Source organism: Cygnus atratus, chromosome 4, assembly GCF_013377495.2.
Source record: "Cygnus atratus isolate AKBS03 ecotype Queensland, Australia chromosome 4, CAtr_DNAZoo_HiC_assembly, whole genome shotgun sequence".
In the NCBI taxonomy this organism is placed as follows: Eukaryota; Metazoa; Chordata; class Aves; order Anseriformes; family Anatidae; genus Cygnus; species Cygnus atratus.
In genome coordinates this window covers 705,484-726,063 of record NC_066365.1, presented here as the reverse complement: position 1 = coordinate 726,063, position 20,580 = coordinate 705,484, and the positions used below count along the sequence as shown (strand labels likewise).

Here is a 20,580-nt window from a genome sequence, read left to right as displayed (position 1 = left end):
TTTAATTCTATATCCATAGCTGGCAGTTTGGTTCTTAGACTGCTCTTAACATAGAAGAGTAGGCTGCACTGAAGATGGGACCTAAAAAAGAAGTGAATGAGCCCTGTGTCTGTATTGGTTTGCAGAAGCAGGGATGTTGCTTGAGACTTGTGACATGAAATTAATTACACATGGTCTTGTAAACAATTCTAGGAAATCCCTCTTGAATATGCAAAGTTGAGTTTCTGGGTTTTTCCTTCAAAGCTGAAATAGCTGAAGTAGTGTAAGATGGGAAAAAAGAAGTCTGCTGTTCCAGAGGGTGTTAGATTGTATTTGGATGGGCCAACTACACCAAGGAATTGTAATGTTTACATTGGTAACAAGTAACTTGCCTTACTTTTCTAATAGAGGTTAACTGGCAAGGAAATAAAGCTTCCTGCTTGTCACCTGTGAAGGAAAGATGCCTTCTGGTCATATTCTGAAGGTGCTGTTTCAACAGTGGTGGCATGCCTCTAAAGGTAAGAGTAACGGCATGGATGTAACATACTTGTGGTTGTGGAATGATACTTAGAAAATACTGCACTGTTTTTTACTCCACTTAAAAACATCTGGTCTTTTTTTTTTTTTTTTACTGTTTAATCACTGATGATTTGAGCCACATATAAAGTAGTGACTAGAGATGAAAAGCTTTGAATTTTATTACCAGTTGTCAGTTAACTTCTCAGTTTTAACACTTTAACAGAAGTAGGATAATGCTCATAATTGGTGAAGTGATGAATATTTCAATTACTGTAGGCGACTTAATTTGAGCATGTTATTCTTGAAGATTAAAAAGCCTAACAAGTTTCCTTTCCAGTTTTAATAAATGCATAATGCCACCAATCTGATTTGGGACGCCTGTCTAGATCTTGTCATGCCTCTCCATTCTGGAGGAGGTTTGTAGTACTTTGAATATCGTATACACCCTCTGTGAATTAGGTGCAGGATTTGACAATTGCACTGACAAGATACTCAGGATGTTCTGGCATTTTGCGTCAAAGGGATTTCAAAACATCAGTCAGCTGTAAATCATTGTGTGTAAATCCAGCCTAAGAATTGTTTCTGCCTCGGATAAAGCCAGCTGCGATAAGTTGGTTGAAATGTGAGAGATGCAGTGCGCTTGGGGATTTCTGAGGTTTTTCTCCAATGCAGTATATCATGAACATGGTGTGTATGTTCAGTCACTGAACACTTTGTTCAGTGGAGTTTAGGCTGCAAACAATTTTGATCTGAAAATGGGAGTTAAATAGCAGAAAGTCAAGGGATATGGTAAGTAACAGGGGTGGTACAGAACAGGTATGTGAGGGTACAAAACGGTTCTGCTGTCTCAGTAGGTTCTTCTTACTAGATTTGTGTGCGTCAAATGGAAGGAGTAAAATGTCACACTGCTTGTGATGGATCTCAGCTTTTCTTTTGGCTTCTACTCAAATCTTAACTCTCCTAAGGTGGAAGGCTGTAGACGTTTTCCTATTGTGTGAGGACATAAACCTGAATGCAGCGCGTTGAATATCCACCCCCGTGAGAAGACAACTCAGGGAAAAAAAAAGTCCTCCACTCCTTCATTGTTTATGCTCCATTACACTCATCTAAGAAAAAAAAAAAGTTACAAGAAATGAGGATGGAAGTATCTGAATAAGTAGTAACTGCTGTTATTTTTGTTCTTCAAGTATAATTTTGACAGCTTCTTTTCTTTCCTCATGCCTGAAACCAAAAAAGCAGGGGGTAGTCTTATAATTACATAGATGCTGTTGTGATTCCACCAGTTAGCAAAACAAATGGCTCAGTTGTTGCTTCTCCCAAATTCATGGAAGATGTCTGTGGGTTTTTTTGTATGTGTGAAGGGCAGTGTAAAAATTGGCTTTAATACGTAATACTGGCTTGCCAGGCCACTAGTTTTTAAAGTCTCTTTGAATATATTAAATACTTTTTAGTAATTTGTCAAATTATGTATCACATCTCATTCATAATAGCTTTAAAACAATTGGCTTAGCCAACAATCAAGTCTATAAAAAGAGGAACTGTTAATCAATAAGAGCAGTGCAAGGTGGAGCTCAAAGTCCTGGTGCTTGCCCAGAAGAAGGGTATCTTAGTGCAGTTGGTTGGTGGCCCTGCATAGCAGAACAGAGGCAAAGGAAAGTTTATCGGATGTAGGTGTGTGACTTCAATGTTCAGCGTGGCTGGTTTCCTCCCCTTTTGCTGGGGTGGTGCTGAGGCTGCACAACACAGCGTGGTTTGGGAATGTCTGTAGTCAGAGGTGGCTCAAACAGGACACCAGTGGTGCCAATGGGTATGGTCCCACTGCCTTCCTGCAATGCTCCCTTTTCATTGTGACCCAGCTGCTGCGAGCAAGTAGAGAAGTGCTGTTGTTGTCTGGCTTCTGTGCTATCACAACCAGATGTCTCTTTCCTTAAAGGCACATTCAGGCAGACCAAGCCTTTACCTTCTAGCCCTGTGGCGTGATGTGGATGACATTTGAGAGTGATGCTGGGTATTTCTCCACCTCCTGTTAGAGGTAGTAATGCTGAACACTTGCTGGTTTGTGTTACCAGTTTTGTACATTTATTGATGTAGTTATGTTTGTAATGCCAAATGGAATTTGGAGAAGTGGCAAACCTGCTACCAACTGTATTGGCTAGCTGCAGCACCAGTGATCAATTTTCTGCTGCTTTGGTCTGGGAAAAAAAAAAATCTAATATGGAAGTACCTTCACGCATTGATCCAGAATTCTAGCTATAAAGCAGGTGTCCTAAAGCTGTTGATGAGCATTATTCATGTGGCCTGAACCGACTAAGTCAAAGATGCGTGTCTGTGGTACAGCCATGGTCTTCTGGCCATCAGAGGCATGGGGTAAGGAAATCACTTCTAAGCATGGCTGGGGCAGGAGCAGTCTGTGAGCAGCTCACTGTCCTCCTGCCTCTGAGGGGGGACTCCTAGTCATTGCAGTTGGCCTGACCTCTTTGTTCAGCAGCTGGGTACAATCATTTCCCTAATTACACTGCATGCTATGTGAGAATTGCAGCATCTTTCCCCTTTCCTGACTCACAGGGTAAGTGGTTTTTTTTGGTTTGTTTTTCTAAAACAGTTTACTTGTCCTGTTTTTCGTTTGTTTTTCATCACGCTGTTTTGGCACATTTGAGACCCAGTTTGCCCCTTCCAGTGAGTGTCCTTATCATAAACAGGGCTTGATGCTAATAGGATCCAAACACTGAAAGTCTGTAATCCCAAATAAGCTTGCCTGTCCTTAAGATTTGAGTAGGCAAAATTGACCTACAGTAGCCAAAGCCGCAGTCTTTGCTTTTGGACACATACCAAAAAACGTTTATGCTGTATAGGAATTAGTTGTTGTTGCTAATTTAACTTTGTCATTTTGCCTGACCTCTGAAGTCTCTTTATGAGCTTTTTATGTTGTTTCGCTCTGTGTCCAGGGAAAGGGGTAGAGAGGGAGTTGTGTGAACCCTGAGGCCAGTTTCCATTGCTAGTTCTTTTAAAACAGCCCTGTACAATGTCCCGGGGTACTAGTTTTAGATGCTGCTGTTTAAGAGGTAGTGTGTAGCTTTTGACAGAGGCTAAGAGCATTTAAAAAAAAAAGACCTTAGTCTATGACAGAACAAACACACGTAATAATTATATTTAATAATTGCTTATGTCTTTACACTTAGAGTTGCTTGTGTCATTTTTTTTTTACAAAGTACACTGATGGAGAAAGGCAACAAATACTTTTTACAAGGTAACATCTTCAGCTACAAAGTGCTCGTTTTGACAGCTGAATTCAGTCTGAGTATCCTTTTGTAATACATTCCTTTGTTGTAAGAGTTCTTATTCAATACACAAGGACACAACTGTTCTGATAAGCTGTCAAACCAAAAATATGCATTGGCCTGCTTATCTTATACATGAAAATCAGTAATACTAATTAGTGGCACTAGCATGGTCAAAGGCACTTCTTTTTTTAACTGAGGCCCAAGTCTGATTCTTTCTTTTGAGGTGGTCGGTCGGTCTGTCTGTCTGCCTTTCGGTGAAACACTGGTATTTGTAACAACAGCTTTTCAAGTTTGCAGAAGTTCAGATCTCATGCGCGGAGGCATTGGTCCTACAGCTACAACCAGCCTGAAGAAATGTCTGAGGTAAACAGCTCATCCTTACATGAGGATTTTGGCTTTCTAAATTCTACCTTAAATATTGATATTTGCAGAAGTTTATTTTTCAAAGCGTTAACTGATGAATAAATCAGTTACTTGAGAGGAGGTCGTTGTAATAAGACTGGTATTAAACACAAGGATTTCTTTTTATAGCACCAGAACTAACCTTTGGTTAATGTGTCAACTGTCTTATGGTTGACCTGTCACTGTAATTTTGAGGGAAGCAGATGGTTAGCTAAGTTGTATTGGGAGTATTCCAGTTAACATAAAGCCAAACATGTTCAATTTTGAAAATTTAATTAAATAGCATTTTAAAATAACTGCTGCCCTTAAGACTGGGAAATTGTACCATAACAGTGTGACATAAACTACGCAACTCAGAATAAGCATTGCTCAATTACCATTTGTCCTGTGGTCAATTGTTAAACTTACTCAAGTCCAGTTTTATATAAACCGAGGCATTTTTGTGTCCTGAGTAACCATGGGTGTAGAAGGTTACCCAGAACTGTTTCTGTAGAAGTTAATAACGTGTCTTTTCCAGGAAAAAGGGGATTATTGTTTAGAAAATTTACATGCAGGACGTTGAAGTATTCAAATCAAACTACAGGATTGCCATAAAACCTATTCACCTGTATGCCTTAGAAAAAGCAGCGTCTTATAACTTCTTCCTTTTCTATGTAAATTTTTTTAGCATCTTTCCTGGCTCTTAGAACGCTTTATGACTAGCAAAAGGAATAATTAGTTTTCTAAATTGCATTTTGATACTTGAAAATGCATATCATATGCTTTTAAGCGTTGACAGTTTGAAATCTGACAATTCAATTTAGAGAAACAATCGAGACTCCTGAAAGATTACTACCTGAGTACAGAACTTCCTATTCTACAGCTGAGTAAGTAAACTAAATATTCAGTGAGAGTTGTGTGAAATGAAGCTGTACAAAAAGAGCACAGAAAAGGTTCAGTAAAGCACAGCAGAATGCCTGGGTACAGTGAGGTTGTGGGCTACCCTTCAGGCACCAATTACTGTCCCTCTTGCAAAATCAAAAAGCAACTGACAAATTATGTACTCAAGTTTCCTTAATTGAGCAGCTGGCAGATCTCTTTGTGAACGCAGCATAAGAAATCCACATAAGAAGCTCCTCCATAAATACTCTTGTCTTCTACCAGGAACTGTCGGAAAAGCATCTCTGGCTGTTCCCGCTGTTTCACTATCATCAGCTGAAAAGAGGTAAATATATATATATTTAGGATACAGTCATGCTAAATGCTAGTACCACTTTTCTGTCTCTATTATTATGTGCTACCAAGGGGGGGGGGGGGGGAACACAATAATAAATCTCCACATTTCAGTAGCTGTGTTTTAGGAACGCAGGAGCAAGACTTGCATGCAGCCAACAGCTAGTGCAAAGTAAGGTTTCCACAGTAAAAACAGTGACCTTCAGACTGCCTATCTTTGAAAATCGCCTTGGATGGAGAACTACGTACATTTGAGGTACTTGCCCCTAGAAGGCATGCTAGAACTCCCTGGTGTACATGGCCATTCCTGGTATGCCTTGTACAGCTACGGAGAAGTTTTGTCAAAGCCCGTCCTGTTCTGTTCAGCAGCTGTGAGGAACCAGCTGAGGCAGAGACAAGTCTTACCTTCATGGTGTAGGGCTTTTGGCTCTGGATGTGCTCCATTATTGACTTAACTTTCTTAGAGTATGGATTGTCCAGGTCAGGCAGTAATGTCTGTTAGAAGTGAAGCGTTGCAGGTTGTTATATTCCAGTTGCATCTCTTACAAATTCATACAAGACCAGCTACTGATATTTATGGTGTGACTTACTGTGCATTGCATTCTAAACTGGGAAGTGCCACCTCCTTCACAAAACCTTGTAGAATAATTCATCTGTCTGTAAGGCATTTTTCAGTTTAAAGTAATCACAGTGTTAAAATTCATTATCAGGAGACACTTTAGCTATTACCAAGTGCTTTGTTCCTGTTTGAGCAATACATATTCAATAGGATTTTAGTATCTGTCATAGTGAAAGTTTAAGATACTTTGAAAGCTTCTCTCTTGTAATTGCTCAGAGGGTAAAAGCTTATTACAGTTTTTTTTGTATTGTTTTTGGTGTCTTAATACCTTCTGCTGGTCACCTGTTTCTGCTCTTAGCTGAATGATGAATGCTGAAAATCCCCCTCACTGGTCTCTGACTACCATAAATCATAAATTCTGAAAAATTTGACTGGTTTCTCTTCATATACTCACAGCTTCTGTGCTGATGTGTGCAAAGGATGGCACGTTGAAAAGCCCTTGAATGAGCTCCGGGGGTGTGCTGACCCCCAGCCACAGGAACATGCTCAGACCGTTGGCCAGAATGAAGGTGCCTCCTTCTGAGAGACATTCCTCAGAGCAGCGGACGGCAGCTGGAACAGCATCACTCTTCAGATCCAGGCTGTGCTGTGGGACAAAAGTCAGAGTTGCAAACCTGGTGATTTTAAGGTAAAAAATAAAGATTAAAACGTTTATCATGCCTTAGCGGCTCCTTTCCAGATGAGAGGAATATATAGAGAGAGCAGTCACACTTTTGTCAGTTTACACGTTGCATGCTAAGGAAGACTTCTCCACACTATTAAGATGCTTGCATACCAGTGCTGAGCTTTACTAAAGTGGGCACCTTTCATTAGCCTGGGCAAAAATCTTGTTAGAAGTACAGTGAGAGGATGCTGCTGTCGAGGATTGATCATGCTGCTTACCCGTTTACTTTAAACTAGAGCTTCTGCCCTCCCTCCTCAATTTAGTTCAGCCTAGCAACTACATCACTGTACAAATACAGTCCAGCTTGGTCATATAACACTTGCCTAGCACAAAGAAAATCTGCATCTGTACAATTTAAAACATCACAGCACACTGGAAGCCATCCTCACTGAAAATGGACAAATGTGCAGGCAGCACACTTACAATTGGCAGAAGCTGGGGATAGAAGAAGAGCTGGGTGTCGGCCACCCCCATGGCCATGACCAGCTGCCGATGGTAAGCTCTCTCGTCAGTTGGAATTTCTGGTCTGCCAACGAGAACGCAGCTCTTGAGCAAGCAGTTAATGTACACTGGCAGCACCTTCATCGCGTCTGGAAGGATGAGCTGAGGGACAGAGAAGACATGTTGTTTAATGTATCCCATGTGCTGGGGAATGACAACTGGGCTTTCAAACATACTACTGCTTAATTCTTTTCTTTGATTTAAAAAAAAAATAGGAGGGGAAATATAGGTCTAGAGCAAATATCTCATGGGTATTGTTTCTAACATTTGGTCTTCACTGAGACTAAATGATTTATTGCCCAGACTTGGGATTCTTAAAAGCACATTACATGGTATGTAAAAGCCTAATTGGAAAATACAGTTTAGAGGAGACCAAAGGAAATAATAATCTAAACAGAATGCCTCCAAGATTGTTGGGAGTGCAGCCTCGCTATTAACTTCAGCAGTCATGTAGAAAATAGCCAATTTTTACTCAGAAAAGTGGGAAAAAAGCCACCTCTTCCAGCTATCTTTTGAAGTGCCTCAAAAGCTGGAAGAGATGTGGCAATATCTTGGGAGTTGCAAGAAAAATTCAGGTTTAAAGGTTTATAGGATTGGAGTTTAGTCCATCCATCTTTGGATCTTTTTTTGAACTGGGAAAATACTTTTTTCAGAAACAGTTGCTGAAAGAATTTGAAAGCACCTTATTCAGTAAACTTCCCCCCCCCCCCAATATTCTGTATATATAAAAAGGGGAAACTGATGATTATTACTAAATTTGACAGAATTTGAAAATGCTAGCAATAGCATAATTTGAGAGAATTTTCAACTAGTGTGGAATAAAAGTAACTGTTTCAGAGCTTCTTACTACCCTTTGGTTTAAAAAAAAAAAAAAAGTTGTTAAATTGTATTTTAATCACCATGGATTTTTTTCTCCCTAGGAGTATGGTCCTATCTAGACATCAGGTATTTATCCCTCCAGCACTCTTAGAGAGCTACATGTAAATTCAGGTTGTTTACTGAGTTACAATGCTATTTTCAACTTTGACAATAACAGTCTTAATTGTCAAAAATCAAAATACTAATTTTTTTAACAGTACAGAAGAAAAAAAATGAAAACTTTTATTGTGAACTAGCATATAATTTCAGCAGGAAGAAAACCAGCTCTCTCATCTGTCTGGTATGAGCATGATAATCAGCTTCCTCAATGGCACTGCCATTTGTCCCAGAACAACAGCCTCCATATGCTGCAATTGCTACCATTGAATCAAACCTGCCATTAATTAGACTTGAAAGAAGATGAAAAAATGAGAAGTATGTTCTGAAATTTCCCTTTCTGGCACTGCATGACGTTGCAGGGGTAGTTGTTCCTCTGCTGCAATAGCCTGACTTAGGCAGGGAGGTCCTTACCTGGCTTACTGCTGACAGGCTGGCACAGTTCTTGCGGTAACACGCCAGCATGTGAGCCGTCTGACTGACCAGGATCTCTCTGACTGTCTTCAGGGGTTGGCTTAGAATAGCTTTAAAAGCTACAAATACAGAAGAACAAAAGAATATGTTAATAACAGGGACACTTTTAGAGTATCTACATTTTGCTAGTTTTTAATTAGTTTTTAATGTAGTAAAACTTACCTCTATGGGTGCCTTTTCAATCTTTCCTGTATCATTTTAGAGGATGCTTATTAATCTTCACAAAAAAATGCCTATACACTTTTGTGCATTACCTGTTTCTAGCTACCTTCCCCAGCATTATTTTTATGGCATGTATATCTGAATACCTAATCTAGTTCTCTTTTCTACTTTGTAATAGAGTTGCTAGTTGCTGAGGCTTGGAATAGCAAGTTACAAAACACAATTTCCCACTAGGCAATCACTTCATCTCTCCTATCTTCCTCTTCTTCCACCCCTAGAGAAAGCAAAAAGGAAACAAAACCAATCTGCTATAACTTTACCTGACTTAGCAAAGAAGTTGATAAGTGCGTCAGTCTCGCAAGTCTTGTAGATGTCAGCTAACTGGGAGCTACAGTTTAAACCGATATTGTGTATGCGCAGTCTTCTTTGTCCACTTATTGATGTGTAAAGGACAGCACACTGCAACAGATGAGCCAATTACCATTCATTTCGAGTTTAAAACAAAAAGTCAATCCTCAAAGTGTCCATTGTGTAAGAGTCACCACTTAGTGCGTAAAAGGCATGTAATTAGTCCCAAGGACAGCCCAGCCTAGTAGTGCTGCTTCAGCATTAATGAACTAGAGGAACACCATACCTGTACATTTTGTGGAAGTAGATTAGACATGTAAATGCATTATAAAAATTATTAGCCTTAAAAGTATATAAGTGTCATGAAAGTGTATAACTACATGACTGATTGATGAAAGGCTTATTATTCTCTCATTTGCTACATACTGATGGTATCATCTGAAAACAAGAGACCACTGATTAGAAATTTGTAAAGCATCCCCTGTAATTGTGTAGTATTTGAACATGCTATTAAGAAGAGTGCCCCAAAGGAATGTAACTGAAAAGACACCATACGAGACATCAGACACTTCCTGAGAAGTATCTGCTCATCATGTTATCAGCAACAGCAACACAAAAACTTAGTAATCTTGAAAAATGAAGGGGGTCTTCTTACATGAATAAATTGCTTATGAAGTAACATGAAGTCCTTCTAACCCCACCCCTGTATCTCATCCCTTCCACTGACTTAGATATTAAAATTGGAGGGATAATTTAAGAATTTGCTTATGACTCCAATTCTGCTTTAATATAACGTTAGCATTTGGGAAAACCCTTTTCCAAGTATGAAAAGTAAAGGAACTGAGCTCAAGCTTTCCTGACTACTAACATTTTGCTGGCACATGCTTGTTTCCTAGCACCACAATCAAAAAAGAATCTCATCATCTTGTCTACAGCTACAAACCGAAGTCTGCAGGGCAAACACCAACTGCAGTTGACTGCAGTCAGACGTGCACTGGATCTGCCACATGTCTCTGTCACAGGGAAGCCAGGTAAAGACAACATCTACATGGCACGCACTTTTCCTGTCACTCCTGCAGCACTGCTCCAGGAAGTGACGGCAGACATACCAAACCGGATGTTCCACAGTACTGTATTTGTACAAGGATTAACCGCTAGCCTATAAAGTGTATTTATAGGGGCGAGATAAAAGCTAAGCAGAGCAGAAGTGAAAGTTCAGATAATTCCATGGCTTAAGTAAGTTCAAAACCTTGCAAGCTGTAACATTTTCTGCCGTTGATAAAAGAAAAATGTCATGACAAAATACCTGGAACAGTAAATGGCAACCTCGCATTATCTGCTGATGGTTGGGGCACATCTTTTGTTAGGCACAGGCTTATCACAAGTGTTGGCAATTAGGCAGAGAAATGCCAGTTTTAATTATTGCCTAATCTGCATTTCCAGGAACTATTACTGAGGCATGCCCTATTGCAGAATAAGAAGGGAAGCACAGATTTCTTGAGTTTTGGAACAGCCTGGCATTGCAAGGTAGCGATCTTTGGCTAGTTAATTGAAAACTTACTTTATTAGTGGTACTATGACACCAGAGTCTGTGCAAACTGTACCTTCCTCCCCTCAGTGCTTCGGCATGATGTTTTTATTATTATTATGGCTGCAGAAGTTCTTACTCACAATTTCAAGACATGGTATGTCTTTAAGTTTTTTTTTACCTGAATTAAGGCGCCACTGTCTTCATTCAGTTTGTCATCATGTTTGAACTCTACCGTCACTGCCTTGTCACAGTCAACCGCTGCCATTTCTACATCTGTGGTGTTGTCCATGTAAATAGCACCAAAGAAGTCAGTAGCCCTGAAGCCTGTAGCCAGATGAAAACAAACAAACAAACCATATTATTTTATTTAAAAATCACAAGTATAAGTGACATTATTTTGTGACTTCTTTTTTGGTCATTCAATTGTGCTTACTAAAATGGGAACCATTTCCCCTCACGCGTGTGCAGCCTCAGTCAACACCTTCTGTGAGGACAAGCAAAGCTGTTCTGATGGGCCATGAAGTGGTGCTGTGGCTCACAGACCCCCCCCAGAACCTTTTGCACTGTTCACTTGGCCATTTGTTTGTATTTCTCAAATACTTGCATTTGAGGCAAGAATGATTGGTTGAAAAGTAGGAACATTCGTTTAATTTGAAGTAATGAAAGAACATGTAAGTGTTCAGCAACAACACCCTCTTTTGTACAACTTATTTGCATTTCAGGATGCATGCATAGTGATCAGCAACCTTAATCATATTTGCAGATTTAAGTAGGTATATACAGTAAGGGCACACTCATTTTTACTAGTCTATACTGTTCAAAAGGTACATAATGAAGTTAAAACAGGAAGCCTGATGTTACGAGTGATCTGTAGAGCACTTCAGCACTGTATTATTTATAGTTATATATTCTCATATGCATTCATATTTATTTTCATTCCCAACGGGTACCGTTACCTGTATTTGTCCGAACCCTCATTATTGCATCAAAGCCGGTCTTTTTTTCTATGTCCTTCCTGAGGTCGGTGAGGAACTGGGGGCTATCAGAATTGAGCTAAAATAGCACAAAGCACAAGTTGCAGTTCACCACGGGGTGGCAGCAAACCAGCAGAAATCCAGCACTCCCTCAGCCCGCTGTGAACTCTGCCCCTGCCCTCCCCCCAGCAAATCTTTTCACAAGTAACATCTCTTTTCTTTTAAAAATGGCAAGAAATGCCAGTTGCTGCTTTATTAACAGAAATAGAGATGTGAAAGTATCCACCGTTAATTCATCACTAAGCTTGGACAAGCAGAATTCCTTTCAATCAAACCTGTCTTCAGTAATGTCCGGTCCTTGCACCTACCCTTGCAGGCTAGCTGGGATTTTGTGGTACAGCCTTAATAATTAGAGTAGTCTTGTTCACTTAGCAAAAACTGGTTTTGCAGATCAGCTGATGACACTGAGAAAGTCCCTTATTTCCCCATGAAAATTCCCATGAAATTTTAAACAAGTGAGTGTTGTTATGGCATTTCTTTTGGGGGGGGCAGTGTCTTTATCATAAGCATTAACTGTAAATGCAGGAGTAACTGACTACCCTGCTCAGATGGCACCATATGTAGGTAAGTGGGTTTAATTTTAAGATACCAACCAGCTTATGCAGAAGTAAAATTACGGTCTCAAGATATTTGAGCCTGATCTGCTGTTTCTACATTTGAATTTTACCCCCTGGGGTTTATAAATAATTTTTCTAGAGTTGCTCTACTTTTACGCTGTCAAAGCATGTTTTGAAATAAAAACAACCAATCCCCAGGTGTTACTATCTGCTAGGTAGGAAACTTGCACCACTTACCTGGAAATTGTTGTACTTGTACAATGTTCCTCCGGTGTACATTGTGACAAGACCCAGGGAGGCTACGTCCACGTACTGATTTGGGAAGAGGAACAAATTCACGCAGCAGCCATTAGCCACGCAATCCCTGGCTAAAGTCTCGTAATAATTTACTTGAGGCTGGAAAAGTGTCTGCACAGAATTAAAAAAAAATACACATGTGATAACATTAGATACTGTCGGTGGCCAATCACAATCCAAATACCCAAATGAAAAATAAAAATGAGACATGGATTTGATTGTAATCGTGTTGCCCCTGCTCATACATTCTATCACCACTTATATGCATTGAAAAGTCAGTCTGTTCTTGTAGAACTAAATCACACCTTGCAGGTAGCAAAGGCTCTTGGTGGGTGGAATTATTTGCAGCTGGTCGATTTCCTTTACTGATGGGTGTTGCTGCTCGGCCCATACTTTAGCCTCAGAGTTCTTGTAGGGCCAATACCTATATATTTATTCTCTATATCTAAATCATCAGGGCACAGTATAATTTGGGAATATTATATGTTTAAACAACAATTCTTTGTAAAAGAAAAGAAGTGAAAAAGACCAAGGCTCTACTAGAGGAATTCAGTGTAATAGCAGTCCCCTGTGAACTCCAAGTAGAAAATACCTTTTCTTTATCTGTATTGAGTAGTTTTTTGTCATCTCTGTTTCTTAGCTTCCCTGGTGCTTCCGCAGTTGGCAATGAAGAATGGAAGATAAACAATTTTCCAGCACATTCTGCAGCCTGTTGCAAAGACACCATATTGACATTTATTCTATTACTCAGATAAACAAGCCTAATTTTCATTCATATGCTGTGGTGTCTCTAAGAACAGTGCAAACTTTCTGCAAAAGTTCTTCAGAGCCAAACCATTTATTTAGTCTTTACACTTGATGGAAGTGAAGTCCCAAAACAAACTGGGAATTTTGTGTCAGTAAATAACTTAGTCTAACATAGATCCTTTGGATATTGTACCGGTACAGTAATTCCTACATGGGACGCTAAAATCTTGGTAGGCAAAACTAGAAGTACCTCTCCTAGAGACATTTCAGTTAGATACAAGCATTATGCAACAAGAATAAAAGGTAGAAACACTAAACAGGATAAAATTAAAAGGAAAGGTAATTTAACAGAAAATACTGCTCCTTCAGTTTGGGTGCACTGTTATCCATTGTATTTTTAGAGAAGAACGACAATTACATTACTGGACTAGATTCCACATTCAAACTACACTAAAATGCAAAGCATCAAAACTTGTGATTAACTCCTGTCACTAAGAAATAAAGTAAATGCTGGTTTTACTCAAGTTTTCATTGTTATCTAGAACTCTAATGAGGCCATAGGATTTGCAAACTGGGATGGCAAACTGCTGACAAAAAAAACTTCTATTCTCTTCTTTGGAATTGCAACGGTAGCAGTACCACAGGCATCTATGTACTGCTAACAAGCTCTTCCACCAAAATTTACAAAATCCAGTTTTTCACTTGATACTGAGACAGTTAATAGGAATGTAAACTGGTTAGTCTTAGAATTCTGAAGTCCTTAAGCACTGAAGAAGTTGGGTGAAGGTGAAAGGAAGGAAGGAGGCATTTGCCCTTTTCCTGCTCCAGGCTTAACCATACATCTAGTTTAAAAATGTAATACCCAAGTCTACCGGCAAATGGGCTTTGGTACTCCTTCCCCTCCAGATCTTAACATGTCCGCAAGATACTCCACATTTCAAAATAAGCCATGGCATTCTTCTGGGAAAACTAGGAATTTGCTTGCTATGGCAGAAATGCAATCAAAGACAGTATCTTTTAACAGAGCTGAATCTCACCCCTAATAGCACAGTTATCTTTAATCATGAATGCCAGTTTCTTCAATTACTCTTAAAAAGTAGTCTCTAAAGAATGCAAGATTGACTTACCACCATACGCATCAAGAATTACTGACACTGCTTTTGACAATGTGTCTAAAATGCATATATGATTTCTAAAGATTTATTAATCTCAAAGAGGAATATATTTTACTCTTTTCAGATGAGTTATTTTCTTGAGCACACGTATATGCATATTAATAATTCACAGGGAACATCCTTGCAACTTATAACTTTAAAATACAAGTTAAATAAAAAGTTTGAGAAGTGTTTTTTTTATAGGAACAACATCAAAAGGAAATTTACATTTATGGGTGTTAAGTTTGTTCTGTCAAATACTGGGAAAGAACATTTTGATAGAAGTGGTAACCAAATGTATAAATATTTTGCACACATACATTCTACTACTATGAATAAGAAGAAAACAAGTATTAGTTAAATATTTAAGAAATGGGATTTGAGAGATGCTGTACAATTTTGGCTCAATATATCTACTCAAAGTTTGAGATCTACTTGTACAGAGCTCACAGATAAATCAACTATTTTAAAGCACCACTGGCTGTTTTCCGCCCCTGCAAATCTTGTGGTGGATCGTGGTGTCATTTTTTTAATTGGCAGTGCTCCACAGAAATGCCAGCATTTCAAGGGATATCTGACATACAGCAAGTTACTTAGATGTATCTAGAAGTCTGTACAAACATCCCGAGTTATGTATTAATTATATTAATTATGCTGTAGTGACTAAACACCTTCTTATCTCTTAAATGCTGAATAAGAAACCGACTCCAGGAACTGGTCTTTTCCAACCTAAGTGATTCTATGACTGGTTTCCCTCAATAAGGAGAATCTGGAAACAGATGTTACACTTGTCAGTTGTTTCTAAACAAAAGAAATTCAAATGTGCTGTTAAAATAATGGGACATCAGTGCTGGAAACAATCAGTGATTTTTTTCTAATTTCCCATTATGATTTGTAGGATTTGGCACTGGTCATTAGCAACCTATAGGTTATCAAGTCTTGTCCTAATTAAAGAACTACTTTGACAGAGAGGAACATTGTAACCTTTAGTGCCTCCATGCCAGCCTGGATAACAGGAGCAAAGATGGTCTCACTCTCATTAGTGTCTGCAAACATCTCTGGAATCTGGTCCAACAAGCTATGAAAGAAGAAAGGTTCAGTGTCTCAACTGGTTAGTGTATTTGGGATAATCCCCCAAAATGTGACATACCAAGTCTTCATAGAGGAGTTTCTTTTCCATGCAATTTATACTTAAAAATATTGATTTCTTAGGATTCCAGCCAGAATAAAATGAAACATGAATTTTAAAATCCTATTGAAATGCATTATTTCAAAGCTGATAACATAAAGGAACATGCATTAAATCAAAAATAGCTAAAAATAAAGGAGTTCTGGTGTGGATAAAAGACTTAAGAGTCTTTAGATCATACCTAGGTGTGCATCACATATATAGGAGGAAAACCAGGAAAAACATGCAACATGGCACAAAGCTGCAACCTGCCCTCCCACTTCTGACGAAGCAGAGCTGAAGATGCCTGGCTCACAGCTGGTCTAAACAGGCTTTCAAATTCAGCATTGCAAATTGCTGCTACCACTTTTGCTTCCCCTCAGAGGTGGAAATACAGGACTTGATGCATCTGCTGACTTGTAAAGCATTTCAACAAATTCATGCATCCTCCAAAACCCTGTAACACGACTGACTAACAGGGAAAATGTCTATTCTAAGCATTCAGCTCTTATTCAGATATGGAATGTACTTTACTTGTTAACAACAGATCGTGATTCCTGAAAGTTAACAAGGAAACCATCCAGCAAAGGAACAAAAACTTCTCCGACATCCGAGACCACCATCATCTGAGGCTGAGCTAGGTTGCTTTTTACATTAAAGAAGTGGAGGACCTTGTTATAAGTGACAAAACCAACTCGAATTGCTGAGGATTCTTCTTGCTCTTCTCTGTGAGAAAAACAAAAAACAAGTGGTTATTATTTTGAAACTCTGGCCTTGCAATAAAAGCATTCCTTTGAAATGCAGGGCTGCTTTCAGATCATTATCTGTACTGGGAGCAACAAAGCAAACAACCAACCAGATGTAATTGCCTCAGTCTTTGCCTCAGGTCAAACTAAAACAACCTGATTAAATCAACTGTTGTAATTTTATTTTATTTTTTAATATATATTAAAGTCAACCCTATCAACTGTGCATCCCATTCAAGCAGGCTAGAGTATCTAAGATAAAGAATAGACCATATCTTCAAAAAATGGAAAAGAGGTAACAGGACAATCCTTTACAAGACACAATCAGAAAATAAGCTTTATTTAGAATACACTGTAATTCAGTGACACTAATGATCAATGCCTGGAGAGAACAGTTACTAGGCTTGAGTAATGTCTGGTGACTTTCAGACTTTGGTGGCTCAATCTTCTGCTTTGGCAGGACTGCTTTTAAAAGCAGCAAAAGGTCTTGGATCCCTTATAGCTGTGCATCATGCAGGAAATGTACTGTAGAAATTGTTTGTTATTCCTGGTGCGTTCCCAGGCCAGCTAAAGCTCACAAACCGCTGCCGCGAGCTACACCTGCAAGAACACTGTGAGCAGTGAGCTCAGGAGCTCTTTTTCAGGAGGTAACTCCCCTAAGCACTAGCTACTGTGTCATTAGCAGCAGCATCATTAGTAAGACTAATGAGACCAGGTTTGCAACCCTAAGTTTAGTAAAAGTCAATCGTATTCCAAAAATCAGTCTTAATTACTTACAAAATAGCACATTCTCTTGGTTTTACAAGCTTCACCTAAAACCTTGAGCTTGGGAGGGAAACGATTTTTTCATGTCTACGATCTTTAACACTCGTGTCAATAAAGAATGCTAAACCACCATTCCTGTTTTGTGGAAACAGCTGGATGAGAAAGGAGCTACCTTTGATTTAAAACAAACCAATATTCTGTATGAACACATTCCATAAAGAAGCATTTTAAATAATCTCTCTGAGATCCTCTAACTCAAATAGACGCATCCTTTCTGAATGCAAGTCTCTAATCACTCCTAGCAATCAGACACTACTATTTTCTAAGTAACGTGATTAACAGGGAGCATTCAGGACAAGTTATTCCTAACTTTAGGCACATAAATTAGCACTTTCCTACTTCAAGGAGAAATAGCCGCATCATCCTACTGGTTCCAACACTTTTACACAGCCGGTATGTGGGACAATTTCATCAGACACTGCTCCTTACAGTGTGGCAGTATACACTTTATACAATTTGATTTCTTCTATCATTGTTTTAAAGGTCACTTGTCAAACACAGCAGGTGATTGCTTGTGTGGCTAACACACTTAGTTCTTTTTAATGTCTCAGAATGAGATGCCTGAATCAAATATACTCAAATGCTTTTAAGTTATATGTCTGAAAATCGTACTGGTACAAATGGTTGACGACCTGCTACAGCACTTGGATGTACGCAAGTTGATGGGGCCGGATGGGATCCACCCGAGGGTACTGAGAGAACTGGCAGAAGAGCTGGCCAAGCCACCTTCCGTCATTTATCAGCAGTCCTGGCTATCAGGGGAGGTCCCAGTCGACTGGCGGATAGCAAATGTGACGCCCATCTACAAGAAGGGCCAGATGGTAGGCCCGGGGAACTATAGGCCTGTTAGTTTGACCTCAGTGCCAGGGAAGTTCATGGAGCAGATTATCTTGAGTGTCATCACGTGGCACTTACAGGGCAACCAGGTGATCAGGCCCAGTCAGCATGGGTTTATGAAATGCAGGTCCTGCTTGACGAACCTGATCTCCTTCTATGACAAAGTGACACGCTTAGTGGATGAGGGAAAGGCTGCGGATGTGATCTACCTTGACTTCAGTAAGGCTTTTGATACCATTTCCCACAACATTCTCCTCAAGAAACTGGCTGCTCGTGGCTTGGACTGGCGTACGCTTTGTTGGGTTAAAACCTGGCTGGATAGCTGGGCCCAAAGAGTTGTGGTGAATGGAGTCAAATCCAGTTGGAGGCCGGTCACTAGTGGAGTCCCCCAGGGCTCAGTGCTGGGGCCAGTCCTCTTCAATATCTTTACTGATGATCTGGATGAGGGGATTGAATGCACCCTCAGTAAGTTTGCAGACAACACCAAGTTAGGTGCGTGTGTCGATCTGCTCGAGGGAAGGAAGGCTCTGCAGGAGGATCTGGATAGGCTGGACCAATGGGCTGAGGTCAACTGTATGAAGTTCAACAAGGCCAAGTGCCGGGTCCTGCACTTGGGGCACAACAATCCCAAGCAGAGCTACAGGCTGGGAGATGAGTGGTTGGAAAGCTGCCTGGCAGAGAAGGACCTGGGAGTACTGGTTGATAGTCGGCTGAATATGAGCCAGCAGTATGCTCAGGTGGCCAAGAAGGCCAACAGCATCCTGGCTTGTATAAGAAGCAGTGTGGCCAGCAGGGCTGGGGAAGTGATCATCCCCCTGTACTCGGCTCTGGTGAGGCCGCACCTCGAGTACTGTGTTCAGTTTTGGGCCCCTCGCTACAAGAAGGACATCGAGGTGCTTGAGAGAGACCAGAGAAGAGCGACAAGGCTGGTGAGGGTTCTGGAGAACAAGTCTTACAAGGAGAGGCTGAGGGAGCTGGGATTGTTCAGCCTGGAGAAGAGGAGGCTCAGGGGCGACCTTATCGCTCTCTACAGGTACCTTAAAGGAGGCTGTAGTGAGGTAGGGTTTGGTCTATTCTCCCACGTTCCTGGTGACAGGACAAGGGGGAATGGGCTAAAGTTGCGCCAGGGGAGGTTTAGGTTGGATATTAGGAAGAACATCTTTACGGAAAGGGTTGTTAGGCATTGTAATGGGCTGCCCAGGGAAGTGGTTGAGTCACCATACCTGGAGGTCTTTAAGAGATGTTTAGATGTTGAACTTAGTGATATGGTTTAGTGGAGGACTTGTTAGTATTAGGTCAGAGGTTGGACTAGGTGATCTTGGAGGTCTCTTCCAACCTAGACGATTCTGTGAAATAGCCTGATTTTCTGAGGTCAGGAGCAGAATTTCTATAAACACATTTCTCTGTATTTCTCTATAAATAGAGAATCAGTGTTCTGGTTTAGAACATCTGAAACTTCTAGCAAGCAAATAATGTGTTTTCTGCTGTGCTGCAAATCTGCAGAAGCATAAAGCCCTTTTAACACAAAGTCTCTACACACCTAACTTAATCCATTATTTGCTAGCTTTAACTTCTCAGCCATTCTCACAGGCTTACCTGCCACAAGCCACTACACCAGTGGCCTTTTTGTTACACACACTGCTCTGTTAACCAGAAGTCTTTCCTCTTAAAGAATTTGGGCTCCCGGAAATCTGAGCACAGGGTGAATTCCCAGCATGATGTTTTCACCTCATGTGATAACAGCACAATATTTTTGCAGGTGTCTTTCTTCAGCAACAGAAAATGAACACAGTGAAGTTCATGTCTTGGCACCAAAATAAAAGTTTCACCACAAATGCTGGTGGAGTGAGTGCCTGATTATTATTATTTTTTAATTCATATTGTTTAAAGCAACAGACCACTCTGAAGAAACCCACGGGCACGGGCCTGCCCTTTATTTATTTATTTATTTATCTTGCTTTTTTCAGTGGACATGAAAACTTTGTCCATGCAAACAGGGTATTTAGCAGTAGATATCTACAGAGTGCTTGTGAGGAAAAGAGTATGTTATTTCCTGTGATGTAGATACACTTGCTTTCATTTTTCCTTTACTTTCTCTATTCAAGACTAGGTGTTCCTAAACTGCCAATTGTTTTTTGCTGCTATGCTCGCGGCCTTTTATTATCTTCAGAGTCATGACCAATCCTGATAGAAAGCTCTGAGATATGTGCAGGACAATATCAAACACTCGTGCCTCCAGTGTAATCTTCAATGACAAAGTGCTCAACGGATGGTCTTGCATGGGCATCTGACAAACTAACTCCCCACCCTGAACTGGAATTTCTTTCATGCACAGAGATCCAACAAGCATATACGATAAAAAGATTTTTAACATGTCCCAGATTATCTCAAGGATCTTGTCTCCCACTCTTCCTCACTTTGCTCCCTCTGTTTCTTAAGCATGTTCTCCCTCTACAAATATTGTTATTTGGAATGCATTTTCTTTCTGTATGCTCTTCAATCCTTTTGTATGCCTCAACTAAGAAACACCTTGTCTACTTAATTTTTT

General features: G+C 40.0%; 1 protein-coding gene and 1 long non-coding RNA gene across 8 annotated transcripts in view; one reads left to right on the top strand and one right to left on the bottom strand.

Moving 5' to 3' along the window:
- Positions 1-3,623: 3,623 nt before the first annotated feature.
- LOC118245068 (protein transport protein Sec24D-like) overlaps positions 3,624-20,580 on the bottom strand; it is a 58,696-nt gene continuing 41,739 nt past the window's right edge. For all 6 annotated transcript variants that reach the window (XM_035540631.2, XM_050710543.1, XM_050710542.1 and 3 more), the window contains 12 exons: positions 16,159-16,350; positions 15,441-15,534; positions 13,148-13,264; positions 12,496-12,666; positions 11,624-11,720; positions 10,846-10,991; positions 9,109-9,247; positions 8,567-8,685; positions 7,100-7,279; positions 6,407-6,598; positions 5,799-5,888; positions 3,624-5,375 (listed from right to left, as the gene is read on the bottom strand). In XM_035540631.2, coding sequence (XP_035396524.1) covers positions 5,235-5,375; positions 5,799-5,888; positions 6,407-6,598; positions 7,100-7,279; positions 8,567-8,685; positions 9,109-9,247; positions 10,846-10,991; positions 11,624-11,720; positions 12,496-12,666; positions 13,148-13,264; positions 15,441-15,534; positions 16,159-16,350 — 1,678 coding nt within the window. In that variant the 3' untranslated portion in view covers positions 3,624-5,234. The remainder of the gene's footprint in view (positions 5,376-5,798; positions 5,889-6,406; positions 6,599-7,099; positions 7,280-8,566; positions 8,686-9,108; positions 9,248-10,845; positions 10,992-11,623; positions 11,721-12,495; positions 12,667-13,147; positions 13,265-15,440; positions 15,535-16,158; positions 16,351-20,580) is intronic.
- LOC118245086 (uncharacterized) lies at positions 5,273-13,818 on the top strand. 2 transcript variants are annotated; one of them, XR_004777754.1, is made up of 4 exons: positions 5,273-5,385; positions 6,409-6,640; positions 10,033-10,167; positions 13,196-13,818. It is a non-coding gene; the product is annotated as an uncharacterized LOC118245086 (long non-coding RNA). The 2 variants fall into 2 exon arrangements; XR_004777755.1 differs by lacking the exon at positions 5,273-5,385 and adding an exon at positions 5,534-5,649.